General features: G+C 29.3%; 1 protein-coding gene across 1 annotated transcript; it reads left to right on the top strand.

The window, feature by feature from the left end:
• The first annotated feature begins 10,556 nt into the window (after positions 1 to 10,556).
• On the top strand, positions 10,557 to 15,253 carry LOC101218572 (U-box domain-containing protein 13). The gene is made up of 5 exons (XM_004150138.3): positions 10,557 to 10,811; positions 10,910 to 11,184; positions 11,956 to 12,072; positions 12,949 to 13,404; positions 13,900 to 15,253. The coding sequence occupies exons 2-5, from the start codon at positions 10,912 to 10,914 to the stop codon at positions 15,067 to 15,069; spliced, it is 2,016 nt and encodes a 671-aa protein (XP_004150186.1). The 5' UTR covers positions 10,557 to 10,811; positions 10,910 to 10,911; the 3' UTR covers positions 15,070 to 15,253.
• Positions 15,254 to 15,692: the final 439 nt, after the last annotated feature.

Here is a 15,692-nt window from a genome sequence, read left to right as displayed (position 1 = left end):
TTCCATAAAAGATAATTCATTATTATATTCTACGATAGTGAGTTATGTGACAGTGGTTTATGTAATTTGTAATCATATGTGATATATGTTCATAGTTCAAAACTTATAGCTAAAGCCAAAATTATTTTAATGGTTGATAGAGAGTAGATGACACAAAATGAAGAAAAACCTATTAATGAAAAAAACATTTACTTTATTTTTTAAACCAAATGATTACCAAACTTTACCTTAATTAATAATCATACTTTCAACTTTGTCACAAATTTGTTCCTAAATTTTAATACGTAACAATTTACTTCATTGTACTTTTAAATTTATAACAATTTAATCATTATAATAATAAATTCATAAAGATTAGACATAAATTTATTTTATTGTACATTACCAGTTTTGTAGATTATAAGTATATATTAGGTTCCTAATTAGTTACCAACCTACAAATGCTAAAAATTTATTAACGATTAACACTAATTTTCAGTGCACACAGACTAACGTTACAACTTTTAAATATAAAGATTAAATTGTTAACTCATTAAAGGAAATGGGACGCTTGCAAAAATGACAAAATATGTTATAATAATTAAGTCCATAGCACACACACCTTACTATTTGCAAAAATGGCAAAAAGAAGCTAATCCCACACATCAAAAGGTAAAATGTCACAAATGCCCTCGTTACTAATACACATTTGATACACCTTATACACGTTTGATACACCTCATACACCCCTTGATACACCTAATATTTTTTTATACACTCGATACATTTGATTGATACACTTGATGCACATGATATTCTTTGATTCACTCGATATCTTTTGATACACACCTGAAACATTACTAATATATGGTTGATACACTGTAGATACATTTAGTATTCTTCACTTATACAATTGATTGATTAAATGCAATTGATATGCTTGAAGTACTACTTATACACTTGATATAGTATTGATATACACTTGTAAACTTGATTCATATACTTGACAATGATTCACTTTACTGATATGATTTAACAATATAATGTTGATATACTTGATAATGATACACTGAGTTAAATCATTCATATACTTAATAATACTCCAATGAACAGCATAAAATTTGAAAAAACAAAAAATGACGTAGTAGGTATATTAACAAACTAATACATATAATATAAGTATATCACAACACTGATATACGAAACTGAGATATAGTAAAACCAAAAGATTAATGTAAAAAAATAAAACAAAATCATTTGAAATAAGATTTAACTCAAAATATACATGGATGAAAGTAAGAAAAAAATCACAAATGAAGTTAAATCACTTCGATCAACAACCATTACATTATATTTTATTGCAATTATTGTACTATTGATATTTTAAAATTAAGAAGACAAAAAGAATAAATAAATTTTCTAATATAAGAATAAACAAATAATTAGGACCTTAAAAAATGGGATAATAAATAAATAATAAGAAAATAATTAAATAATGAGTAGGGCATTAAAAAGAAGAAAATAAATTAGTTATTGAAAGGTAGTTTAGTACTAATAACAAATTTAAGATACAGAACTGAAAATTTTATCATATTTGCAAAGTTCTAAAACAATGTGCTATAACTGTTGTATCATATTCTCAAAATATTATATATGCAATTTCCAAATCTAATACTAGTGAAAAAAATTATAAATTAAAATAAGGTGAAAATTGATGAGACAATTAAATTAAAATTTTATTTTAATATGTATAAACATTTCATATAATTTAGATCTTAACTACTATTTGGTCTTTTAATTTAGTTCAATTAGTTCATTGATTTTCCTACTTCAAACTTTTTATTTTGATACTTGTAATTTCAAAAAGTTTATTTGGATTTTATTTAGAAGAACAATAAACAAAAACATTTTAGAAATATATATATATATATATATATAAAATAGGAATAACCAAATGTAACCCAAAAATATAAAATATAATTAAATTGGTAATAAAAAAAACTAAGGAGTGAGTAGAAGACGAATAAAACGGATTTTATTTTCTTAATAATAATAATAATAAACAAAAAGTGACATAATTTTGATAATTATATCTTTAAAAAAATACATACAAGAATGGGCCCACCATCACCATCGTCCGATTCGGGCATTCGATTAGACGTCGTCTATATACATAACGGACGTGAGTGGTGGCGGGTGATGGGAGGCGGCTTAAGAGAAATGGCAAGCCTACCTGAAAAGCTATGTCACCTTACCCTATCTCCACTAATATTTGGCCACGTTTCGATGTTGGATTGACCGGTTAATTTCCCTCTTCCCGCCCTGTCGGCCCGGTTTTCTCAACCCGTGTGGTCCGCTGTAAGGAACTAACTCCATCTTTTATCATTTTCTTCTCCCACAAATATTGTTTAATCTTTACGTTAGAATCAGTGTAACAATGGAGGGTTAACCATGTCTATATCATCAAAAATATTGACATCTTAATTTTAGATTAATTATAAAAATAAATAAATTTAAATTATATTTTAGTGACAATATGTTGTTTAAATTTTATGTTCTATGACTTATTAGAAATATCAATTCACAAAGTTGATTTCAAACATAAAAAAATGTGGAAATATTGATGAAAATATGATATGTTGACAAATTTTTAATTTTATTTGCTTTATCATGATTAAACAAAATCGTTAAATTTAAAATGAACAAACCCATGAACAGCTTTGTATTTTTGGTAAAAGAAAATACCCTCGAACATTGAGTAGTTTTGAAAATACTAAACTTTCAAAAGTTATTCAAAACTACCATTATCGTTACTAAAATAAACATAAGCCTGACATGATTATTAACCCAACTTATACCGGTATAATACGGAAGTTTTGAAAGCGTGGACTTATGAAGTGTCTTTATATTGATTAATATTTTAAAATCCTTCACGATTTCTTTGCCAAATTTCCTTGAAGAATAATCTCTAAAAAATGCATTGATGGAGATTTTATCGTCTCGTCGAAGAGTCGTTGATGGTGCTTTGGTTGGTAATAAAATTCTACTAATGAATAATGATAAAGTTTATTACTTATACTAGTGATAAAGTCTTTTAGTGATAGATTTTATGTTATATTTGCAATTATTTAAAATTGTTGATATACACTTAATTACTTCCTTTAAAAGTGATATCGATTGTAATTACTCTTTTAAATCTTTCTGCTCTTATCTTAATAAAATTTGTTTGAGTGGGCATAGGACAAATGTGTAAAATCACGCTCAAATTAGATTTTAACCCGTCATGGATCATTTTTGAAACCTAGTGACCAAATTGAAACAAAAATAAAATATCAAAAATAAATTGTAATATTTTGCCAAAGTGAGTTTAGCGACAATTGCTAAAAAATATTCTCTTTTTTATTTTTAATTAAATAGCTAATTTGTATCTAAAAGAATTATGTCTAAATTGTAATGACTCAAGATTAAGAATCGAATAAATTTTGAATTTAGCACATGATGACCCAATATTTCTCGGTCACGTGGCAAGATTATCCTCACGTGTCTTGAATTAACTTTTAGAAATGAAAATTATCCCCATAAACCCACACTAGTTCTAAGTGTGTTATCTCATGTCATCATTTACATGCTTTCTAAGAAAATATCTAGGAGGTCACCCACAGTGGAATTAATCAAAGCTATGGACATTTAATGATTAATTTTGGAGTTTCTATAACTGAGCAATTGAAAAGATAGATGCTCTTTTTTTTAGGTAATAGCTATCAATTTTTAAAGCCTTTCTATATCATGTTTTCGTATACTCGTATTTTATTTTAGGGTTCTTTTATATAGTCTTCCTAGACTATGGTATTACATGCACACCAGTTTTCACTTTGATTTGTCCCTAAACCACATTAGATTAAAATATGTTTTTGGTTTGATACATTTTATAACTCCCCATGTCATTAGATATTTAATTCAAATTTTAATTTTTTTTGACTATGAGACATCACATAAATGATCAATTAATTTTCTAGTGTCAAAATGTTAGAATATATTAAATTATCTAAATCAATTAAACAATAAATTTAAACTTTAAATAACATACATTAATAATAATAGATTAAAACAATATATAGAAAAGTATCCCAAGGATGATATCGATTAAAATCTTAAATTTTCTTAAATGTGTTAATTTACACACCCTCTATCAAATTTTGTTTGATTCGTACGATATGAAATAACGGTTTAAGTAGTCAATTAAAATTCTAAAATTTTCATTAATCAACAAATTTAGACATTTCAATTATAATTATGTTTGAAAACCACTATTCCATTGATAATTCTTAATTCTTTTAAATGTCAGTTTAACAAAATGAATAATTAGAACAACAAATTCTCAAACAAAATTCAATCTTAGAGTCTAAATTGATCATTCCATTCCATGAAAGTTGATAATTTAATTGATACATCAACAAATTTCACACGAAGTTTTTAAAATAAAATCTAAAAAAGATATAAATGAAGACGTGTAAATAGATATTATAAAGATTTATATGGGAAATGACCCATTAGTGTTAGAGATTAAATGCTTATGAAGATGTCATCAAACAATAGTATGACATGTGGACCATCTATATATTTTCTTTTGTTTTTTTCAAAAATAAACGTGTTGATGCCACCAAACGAGATGATCCCATTCCTAAATTAAAATTATATAATTCCTCTCTTCTTGTCATTAATTTTTCTATTAACTTTAGGGGATGCCATTGGTGTCACATCTTTTTCTTTTTCTAATTTTCTTTGGTATATCCTTCTTTTTCACACAATGTTTTTCTTTTTCTTCGATAATTAATTATTAGATCTTAAAAGGATTCTTCCATTTAAAAGAAAAATCATTCTTAAACCTTCCAGGCTTCCAATCCAAACACATACTTTTACTTTATATATTTGGTAGCCTATTAACTATGTGTTACTAAATCTAACGATCAAACTTTCGATATTTTTAACTAAGTTCGTTATTTCGAAATTTGTTAAATTAAAATTGATTTTTTTAATTACTAAAGTAGAAATTTTATTTTCAAATAAGATTGACACACAAAAAAAACAGAAAAAACAACAAATAGTAAATAAAACTTTTGTTTAGAGTCTCTAAAAAATTTATATAAAAAAAAATCTAAAAACAAATACGAGTGGAACCAATTCTCTAATATCAAATGACACGATCATAGATCCCACTTGCCATTCGCTAGTCCGCTCTTATCTACCTGAAAAACATGAAATAAGAAGGGATGAGTATAAAAACACTTTGTAATCCTCTTACCGGAGCCTTTAAGGTGAACTACTAACTTGCTATAATACAGGCATAATGTACAAATAACATGGACGTAGCTAGTGAACCTGAGGGAACATAAATCATACCATAAGTAGCGGCCTCGAAGGAACATAGAACATAAGGGTGTACAGAAGTATGTCAGGAGAGCTAACAGTCACTGTCAGTCTTATCATGCATTTGACGATCAATAGGCTTTATCATAACGTCATAGTCCAAAGTTTCTCAATGCAAATAAAGTCCTTAACATAAGATGTAGATTATTCCACCATACAATAGTATGCTTATATGGTACCATAACTAGAAAAAATAATTACTTATTTTTTAGTGTCCAACCCAAAGGTATCTAGTAGAAGAATAGCTTACCTTAACCTTAGAGTTTAACAAAATAATTCTCAAATCTCACGTAGACACGTAATGAATTTAATTAAAAATTTCATCCAATAAAATCAATTAAAATCCAACTTTAATTCTCCAATTTGCTTACTTGTTGAAAATTAATTTCCAAGTGGGAGAGAGTTCTATAGATTAGATAAAAAAAAAAGTATCCAAATTAATTAAAAAAAAAAAAAACCCAACTTTAGAATGTTAATTGGTATTTCAAAATCCATCTAAAAATACCCAAAAACACCCACTCAAACTCACCAAATCAAGACCAATGAGCGCTAGTCCGCGCAGATGGTTGCGGTTGAACGAGGTTGCACAGTGAAAGACAACAACTAGAATTTCTTACTGAGGAAGATGAAGAACTTTTTAATTTTCTTTTTAAACGCACAAAATCCAAACATTTATAACCATTAATAATAATAATAATACTTCTTTATTATTATTATTCTTTCACCAAAATATATAATAAACCTATATATTTATTTAATGTTTTCCTCTTTCTTAATTAAATCCACAATCATTTTACCATCCAATCAAATCAAATCAACCACCCATATTCTAATCAATTATCTTATTTTCAAACAATTCTAAATATACTTCATCTTATAATTAACTTCACTTTTTCATATTAAATTATTTTTCCAAAACCAAATAATTAATATCATATTCCACAAAAAAGAAAAAAAAATCCAAAATTTTAACTAAATATATATACACTTAATTAATTCAAATTCCATTCAAACCAATATTTTCTTTCAAACATTCCAAATCAAACTCAGATTCTCACTTCTTTTAAATCTTCCTCAATAAATCAATTATTTTAAAATTTCATAAATTCCAATATGAATTATAACTTAATAATTCAATTTTAGTTTTAATATTCAATATAACACCAAAATTATTTAAGATAATTAATAAAAATCTCCTAAATATTTCGAATGTTTCACTTTATTTAATGTATTTCTTAGCTTTAATATTCAATATAATAATCTAATCCATATATAACATAACTTTGCATACATACTTGTAATTTTAGTTACATTACATGTATATTATTACAAACTCTTTTTTTTTTCTTTTGCTTCCATATAATACATGTACTAGTTTTTAAATTGGGAACTCTCACTCCCACGTTTGAGTCTTTCTTTTTATATATATTTAAAGTTTGGATTTAACTTCAAGGTTACGTCAGTATTAAACCAAATGAAAAGTTTTTATCCTCCAAAATTGATATTACAAGAAATATGAAAAAAGTACCAACAAAAAATTACTCAAGGGAGTAAGCGTGTATAATTTAAAATTGTTATAAAATTGACAAATAAAAAACTCAAAAAATGTAAAGATGGAAATAATTTAAGACAAATTTACATGGTTTACTAATGCAAAGACGAAGAGATTTATTACTGAAAGATAAATATAAGTTAGTATAAAATGAAGAGGTGTGGTGGGGTTAGAGACACCAACCAATTTAGTACGAGTTAGAATAAAGTGTAGTACCTAGCAGATCAAGATTATATCCCTCTAGTAAGTAACAATATATACATATATTTTAAATTTGGAGGAAAAAAGAAAGTAGTGGAATGAAATTTGATTGGAAAATGGTACAAAGGAGTGGGACAATACAATGTTGACCATTGTTGGGAAAGGCAGAAGCATCAACCAACCATATCATATCATTCAATTCATTTGCTTTTCTATATCATTTTTACATTTTTCAATTTCCATACCAATGGGAGAGATATGGCTTTTGATTACGCGTATTCATGGCTGTGTCCAGCTCAATTATTATTCATATTCATATATTGTATTATCTTTATCATCATTATTAAATTAATTGATTTATATATATATATATATATATATATAAAGACTCTAAGGAATATATTAATTAAGAACTTTATTTATTGTTAGGTTGATGTTTGATTGGGCATTACAACATTTGGTTCCCACAACTAACACGTAACACACCCTTTCTTTTCAAGCACTATCATTATTGTTAATTATTCCCTTTAATTATATATTGATGCATACAATATAATAAATCTTTCAAAATCTAATATACTTCCACTTTATATATATATATACACATATTCAAATCAACAAACATTACATCAACTCTTTCTTCCATATTCTTCATTTTAATTTTGACTATGGTTCAAATTAAATGTTTTTCATTATTCTTTCTTCTTTTTGTTACCCTAAATTGCTCTAAAGTTTTAAATTTTGTTTTATTAGATTCTCTTAAACTGTAGTTAATTCGTTTTTAATAGTGTTGTGGGTTGTTTTGGATTTTTTTGTATGTTTTAAATTCTAGTATTCTTTGTTATATGATTTACTAAATTTATAAGGAGTCCGTGTAGAATTTGTAAAGGTATATGATTTCAACATGTTTTTAATTGCTCAAATCGGACATCAACCAAAGAAGTTGTGGTTAGAGAAAGATTTGAAAAAATGAACCTATGTAACGATGACTTTACACATAGTGATGCAAGGATCAATAGGGAATACTGAGGCATTATTTTGAATCTTGAAATTTAAGTTTTAATTTTTCTAGGAAACAATCAACAACCAAACTTTGACTACATCAAGAGAAATAAGAGACCAACATCAGTTGGAGGTAGAGAGAAAAGAGGAGTGAAAAGCTCTTTCCCAATTGAAATTTAATTTAGATTTAATGAAAAAAAGTTTATGGTTGATGTCAAAATATGAATAGTGAAAACACATCTAACTTTTTGTATGATAGAGCAAATTTGTAGTTAGGAAAAAATAACATGATTTTCAATATGAAAAGATCTAATCACTGATGTGGTGCTTCCCACACAAACTCTAATTATGCTTAAATTAGAAAGTGTATATGTATAGCAAGTGGTAGAATAGACTAAAGCCATATTGATGTATAATAAGATTTTAACTTGGGGATTTATCCGAGTTTCCTACTCATATTAGGTCATTTGACATACTCCATTGTTCAAATTCCAAGGATCAAACTCCAACCTATCATTGGCCTATGTCGAGATTGTTATTTAGTCTTTGATTTTTGGTTTGTAACAATTTAGTCCTTATATTTTTAATTATATATATATAATATTTAAATTTTTTAATTTAACAATTTTGTCTCTAAAAACAAAATTTATCAAGATTTGATGTTAGCTTTTAATATTTTACGAGGTAGACATTATATTTTATAAAATTATTGAGACTTAAGTAATTTATATATAAATTTATTTATACAAATTAAAAATCTCATTAAATTGTCATACTTAATTCTACCGTAGGGATTAAGGGTGTGTTTGGATTGATTTTTGAAGTGTTTAATATAAGTTGAGGTGTTTGACATTGGTTTAAAATAATTTTTAGAAAAATGAGATTATGAAATAAATCATTTTAGAGAAAACACGTTTAACCAAATTTTAGAATAAATGTTTATTTGGTGTTTAATGAGAAATCTCTTCCAAATATCTATTTTTATTCATTTTTACTATCTATTTTTCAATCTGTCGTTATTTTTGTTTTTCTTTTTAAATGCTTTGAATATTTTTTTCAATGTGTGTTCATATTATACATTTAAATATAGAAATTTGTAAATGTTTCTCTTTTAGCCAAATCTATTTTGCCTTAACATTTGTGAAAAAAACTATGAGGACATCAATGAAAAACACGATTGTTCGATTCGTGGAATGAAGATGAATGAAAAATGTGATCGAATTGTACTTTTTTTTTTGTCTAATTGATATTATATGGTCTCGAAAAAATTATTTATCTTATTTATATTTTGTTGTTAGAAATCAAACTTTTTTTATGGTTATGTATTAACATTTCAATATATTTGTGCTTAAAATTGAATTGTCCAAAAAAAAATTAATATAAAAAATAAAGTTAATGTTTAGTTTCAAGTAACTAAAAAATTAATAATTTTAAGATTTTGTGCCATTAATTTTAAAATATATTTTTGAAAAAAAGATTCAAAATGTGTGTCTTTCTCCATAAAATTAATTCATAATTTAATAGTCATTTATGATAATTAGACTTAAATATAGACATTGTTAGTATAGGAGAAATCAAACATACTTTTGCATATAAATATTTATAAAGAGGTAAAACCAAATATGTAAGTGTTTAGATTTTAAACTCATTTTACAATAAAGTTTTTTTTTTAAAAAAATGTATTCTAAAAAAAACATTTTTTTAAAGAATTATTATTAACAAAATATTCCGTTATTAAATGATTGAAAGCTAAAGTTTAACATATTTTTTTTTATGGAAACTGTTAGAGACACGAAAAAATTGAAAATATTTACAAACTGGGGGTGTTTTAGAAAATATAATAAAATGCTAAAATATTTAGTGTCTATAGAACTATTTAGTACCTAAATGTCACGTGATTATTTGGCTATCTAAATCTAAACATTTTTTTTTAGCATTTTTTGATACACAATTATTTATATTTGGTAAAATTCACCATTTTTTATATTTAATCATTTAAATTTAGCTACACAAACATAAATAGTTTTTTAAAAGATTATTTGGTACACGAAATTTAAATTTGACTATTTTTTTTTTTTTTTTTGTATATCATCGTTTCCAAATTTATACGAAATATTTTTTTTCAAGATCCTTTAAACTAAAATATGCTAAAGATAATTTGATAAATTTGGCTATTTTTTAAAATAGTTTCAAATTGTTTTCTATATTTGTAAAGAAACATATTTTAATTTTTTTTAATCTATAATTTAGTGAATAAAAAAAGAAGCGAAGTAAAGAGAGATGACAACGGAGTGGTTGTAGAGCCAAGCCGAATGAGCCGACGAACAAAAACGCCGTTACAACAAACGTCCAAAGTAACGGTAACTGCAAAGATTAAACGTCTAAAAAATCCAGCACAGCACAGCACTCACACACCCTTTTTTCTTTCTAAGCTCTCTCTCTCTCTCTCATCTCTCTTCTTCTTCTTCTTCCTCCTTCTTCAGCCGCGCTTGAAAAACGTAAAAGCAAAATCCTCTTTTCACAGCTCTGTTTCTCATCATCACAATCACCACATCTCTCCTTGTTCTCAGTAATGGAGACGTCTCAATCTTCCCATTCCTAGCACCATCTCTACTCCAGCTAAGCTACTAAACAAACACCTTCAAATCCGGTGAGATTTCAATCAGATCTTTAATTACCTGTATTCAACTTCAGTTTCATGGCTTAGATCTGATTTTGGACTGTTTTTACTTTTTGTTTTGTTTTTAGCTATGGAGGAAGATAACAGTGGTCTTCTTATTCAGAGTTTGATCGATGCTGTTAATGAAATTGCTTGGATCTCGGATTTTAGGTATACTGTTAAGAAACAGTATTGTAATTTGTCTAGGAGATTGAAGCTTTTGATTCCAATGTTTGAAGAGATTAGAGATAGTAAAGACCGTATTACTGAAGATACTCTTAAGGCTCTTGTTTTGTTGAAAGAAGCTCTTGAATCTGCTAAGAAGTTGCTCAGATTTGGCAGCGAAGGGAGTAAGATTTTCTTGGTGAGTTTGTGTTATTGTGTTGAATCTTCATTTCTTAAACTCGTTAGTTCTTTGATACAGAGTATTGCATTATTGGAGCTGCTTCTCGCAATTCTGTGTTTCTTGTGCTTTTCGCTTCTTCTTTTCTAGCGCCTAATTCGCGTGATCGAGAAAATCGAGTGAACATCGGCTTCCATTATTCCAGAATTGTATATTTGCTGGATTTGGTTTAACAGAATACTATATATGTAGACGAATAGCATATTCGATGCAAATTAGAAACACTTCAAAACGCGGAAAAATATTGCTGTTACGTTCACTCCGGAATTTTGTGTTCCAAGAATGAAAAATTTCGAAGACTAGACTTTTAGTTTATGTTTGCTATTTTTGGTTAATATACATCCTTATGAAAGGATATTGATGTAAAATTTATCAAATTCCTTGTGAATTTACCATTTTACTATTTCCTCTTTCAGATGACATTTTCCAATAGATGTTTTTTTTTCTATAATTAAACTTTACTTGTATTTCTGTCTATGATTCAACTACGTCCGTTTTAAATCCAATTTCAAATGAACAAGCTAAGCTTAATTGGTTTTATCCATATGACTAATAAATCCGATCGAATATATGTCGTGACATCCATGCAATTGCTTTCAATTTCTAGTGAGATGTTGCATCAAACTTCTATAGCTTGTTTCCCTACAAAATGAAGGAGTATAGCTTAAGCATTATAGATATTTGTTAGCATATCTACTCTTTAATCTAACTTCATTTCATTATCCATTCCAGGCTGTAGAGAGGGATCAAATAATGAACAAATTTCACGAGGTAACTGCTCAGTTGGAACAAGCGTTGGAAGGAATAGCCTATGATAAACTAGATATATCCGATGAAGTTAAAGAGCAGGTAAAGAAAAAAAATTATATCTTCTACTTTGAATTGTCTACTATAAACTAGACATATCACAATACTCGCATAATAGGAGATAATGCTAGCTTAGTTTGATAGACTATCATTTCAGGATGTCATTCTACACATATATGTAATAAGCAAACTTATTTTGGAAACATCTTCAACATCTCTCTCTTTATTTCTTACAAGTATTGCTCAATGAAAATATTATTTAATTACATGACTAACTTCTAAACTATTTACTCAATTTTCATTATTGCCAACTTGAGCATAGTTCAACTTGTTAAGACCTCGTAGCCTCGACTAAAAGATTAGAGCTTCATATTCTACCCCTTATATTGTTGAATGAAAAAAGAAAAAAGAAAAAAGAAAAAACTTTATTGTTTATTCAAACCCACATTTGATAATAGAGACAAACATCAATATGTAACTTTTGAGCTATGCTCAAGTTGGAGAAAAAGGAAATGATGTTGCCGGAGGGCTGAGGGATACAAACTTGTGGGGAAATCCCTTGATCAAGTCGGGATTTGTTTTCCTATTTTTTGTTGAAGTTTTCAATTAGGACTATGGTTTTTTTGTTGGCTTACTGTGACTTTTGTGTTGAAGCCTCAAAAAAAAAAAAAGAAAAATCAGTATAAGAAAGAATAGTTAATAGTTCAGGAGTTGAACGTAACATAAAAAATATTTTTGATCAAAATGAAATATAATATTGCAAAACTAGTGTAATTTATATGAGGTTAGAAAGAACATGCAAGAACTGTGGTGATTAGATCTTCATTTGTTTATCTCAACTGGATATTAGGTAACGTGTAAAAGCTTGCAATTAATATTTTAAAATCATTATTTACACATCTACAATCCTGTATGTAGGTTGAGCTTGTTCTTGCTCAATTCAGAAGGGCCAGAGGCAGGGCCGAAGCTCCTGACTCTGAGCTGTCGGAAGATATCCTTGCCCTTAACAACATGAGCAATGATTCTTCTATAGATCAAGACCGCATGAGGAGACTGTCCGAAAAATTACAGTTAATAGGAATATCCGATCTTACACAAGAATCAATAGCTTTGCATGAGATGGTTGCTGCTACTGATGGTGATCCAGGTCAAAGCATTGAGAAGATGGCAGGGCTGCTAAAGAAAATAAAAGATTATGTGCAAACGGAGAACCTCGAAACGGACACTCCTAGTAGAGAAAAGAGTCCTCCAGCAAGTTGTAGTGGACATGTATCCAATGATAAAAATAACAAGACCCCAATTATACCCGATGATTTTCGCTGCCCAATTTCCCTGGAATTGATGAGAGATCCTGTCATTGTCTCAACTGGACAGGTACTATAGTAGTACCCTTTCTCGTTCATAACAAATAATTTCGACGTTACGGCCTTTGCCTTCATTTTGCTAATTAGTGGGCTCTAGGGTCTAGTTATCCACATTACATCTTCATATTTAGGTAAAGAACAATATCAGATTGAGATAATTTAGGTGGCATAGCGTCCTGAAGCTGAGATCCTTGAGTTGGACTAGTGTTAATACTTAGTTTCAGATAAGATTAGGGGTGAATCACAGGAACTCTGAAAACCGATCCGACCAACCAAAATTGACCGAACCAATGTCAGTTGGCTGGTTTAAAGAGCAAATTGGTCGGTGTCAGTTTTATCATAAGATTACATACATTGTATGAGAAAGTGTCGCTCTGCTATTTATGCATATACTTTTTACTGCAATGTGACATTTTAAGCGTTTTATATATCGATCCCTTAGAAGACGTTACTCTAGTGTTGAATTATGTAATTAATGCAAAAACCAAAATTTTCTCTGCTGCAGACCTATGAACGTTCCTGCATTGAGAAGTGGCTTGGAGCAGGGCATGTGACATGTCCAAAGACACAACAGAACCTCTCAAGCACTACTCTTACCCCGAATTATGTGTTGCGTAGCCTTATAGCTCAATGGTGTGAGGCCAACGGTATTGAACCACCAAAACGACCCAACAGTGCTCGACCATGTAGAAGCTCATCATCTTGCTCAGCTGCTGAACGCACAAAAATTGATATTCTTCTTTGCAAACTCGCTTCTGGAAATCCGGAAGATCAACGATCTGCAGCCGGTGAGATTCGACTACTTGCAAAACGGAATGCAGATAATCGTGTTGCTATTGCTGAGGCTGGTGCTATTCCTCTCCTTGTCGGCCTTCTTTCAACTCCGGACTCCCGTGTTCAAGAGCATGCTGTGACAGCACTTCTTAACCTCTCTATATGTGAGGACAACAAGGGAAGCATCATTTCCTCTGGGGCAGTTCCTGGTATCGTTCTCGTGCTAAAAAAGGGAAGCATGGAAGCACGGGAAAATGCAGCAGCCACTCTTTTCAGCCTTTCGGTTATCGATGAAAACAAAGTTAGAATTGGCGCCTCCGGAGCTATCCCACCTCTGGTTACACTGCTTAGTGAAGGCACACAAAGAGGTAAGAAAGATGCTGCAACTGCACTTTTCAACTTATGCATCTACCAAGGAAACAAAGGAAGGGCAGTAAGAGCTGGTGTAGTTCCAACCTTAATGCAGCTTCTCACGCCCGGAACCGGAATGGTAGATGAAGCCTTAGCTATCTTAGCTATACTCGCTAGCCACTCCGAAGGGAAAGGTGCCATCAGATCTGCAAAGGCAGTCCCGGTTTTGGTAGATGTGATTGGGACAGGATCCCCCAGGAACAGAGAAAATGCGGCTGCAGTTCTCGTGCACCTCTGCTCGGGAGACGAGCAACTCCTAGTAGAGGCCAGAGAACTTGGAGTGATTAGTTCATTGATAGATTTGGCACGCAATGGCACAGATAGAGGAAAGCGAAAAGCTGCACAGTTGCTTGAACGAATAAACCGACTGTTTGAGCATGCAGCAGCAAATCCGGAAGAGGTTGGGGTGCTTCGGTTGCAAGCGTCGGAATCTCAACCTCAAAGCCAACCATCACAATCAACCTCAACAACGGAAGTCGTTGGTAGCTGAGAGTCGGAATTTGATCTTTTGGTTTGGATAGCTCCGTTTCTTTTGTTACCTTTTTTCATTTTTCTTTTTACATGTAATGAAAGAGGCAGCTTTGCTTCACAAAAGGGGAGGTGGAAGATCACCTGCCCTAATCTTGTAAGTTATTATCATAATTTATAATTGTATTTTATTTTATTTTATTTTATTTTGTGGACAGAAAGATAAAAGAATCAGAAACCCAACCAATGAATGAATGAATGAATGAATTATACATCCTCAAATTTTTAAAGAGGACAGTTTCAAAATTTGAAACTAAATTTCTCCATCTTCATGATAGCGCATCAGATCCAACAATCATTGAACAACTAACAATATTTGTCAACTAAAGTTCTAGCCCATTTTTTCGTTAAAAGTAGAAAAAAACAGGAGATCAATTTTCTAGTTTGATTTGTGTGGGTTGTTCAATCTAATTCATCCCTCATCAGTACTATGATCTCAATTAAATTTTCCTCTCAAGTTTGAGTTTCCAATTCTTTTTTCATTCTACTATTTATTTTTCAAAAATTGGCCTTTCTATTTTTAACACATAAATCCATATCTTTCCCATCAACAATAGATATAATAGGAAATACCAAAAGCCTCTA

Source organism: Cucumis sativus, chromosome 1, assembly GCF_000004075.3.
Source record: "Cucumis sativus cultivar 9930 chromosome 1, Cucumber_9930_V3, whole genome shotgun sequence".
NCBI classification, from domain to species: domain Eukaryota; kingdom Viridiplantae; phylum Streptophyta; class Magnoliopsida; order Cucurbitales; family Cucurbitaceae; genus Cucumis; species Cucumis sativus.
Note: the sequence above shows the minus strand (reverse complement) of the source record. Positions and strands in the feature narration are given on the sequence as shown.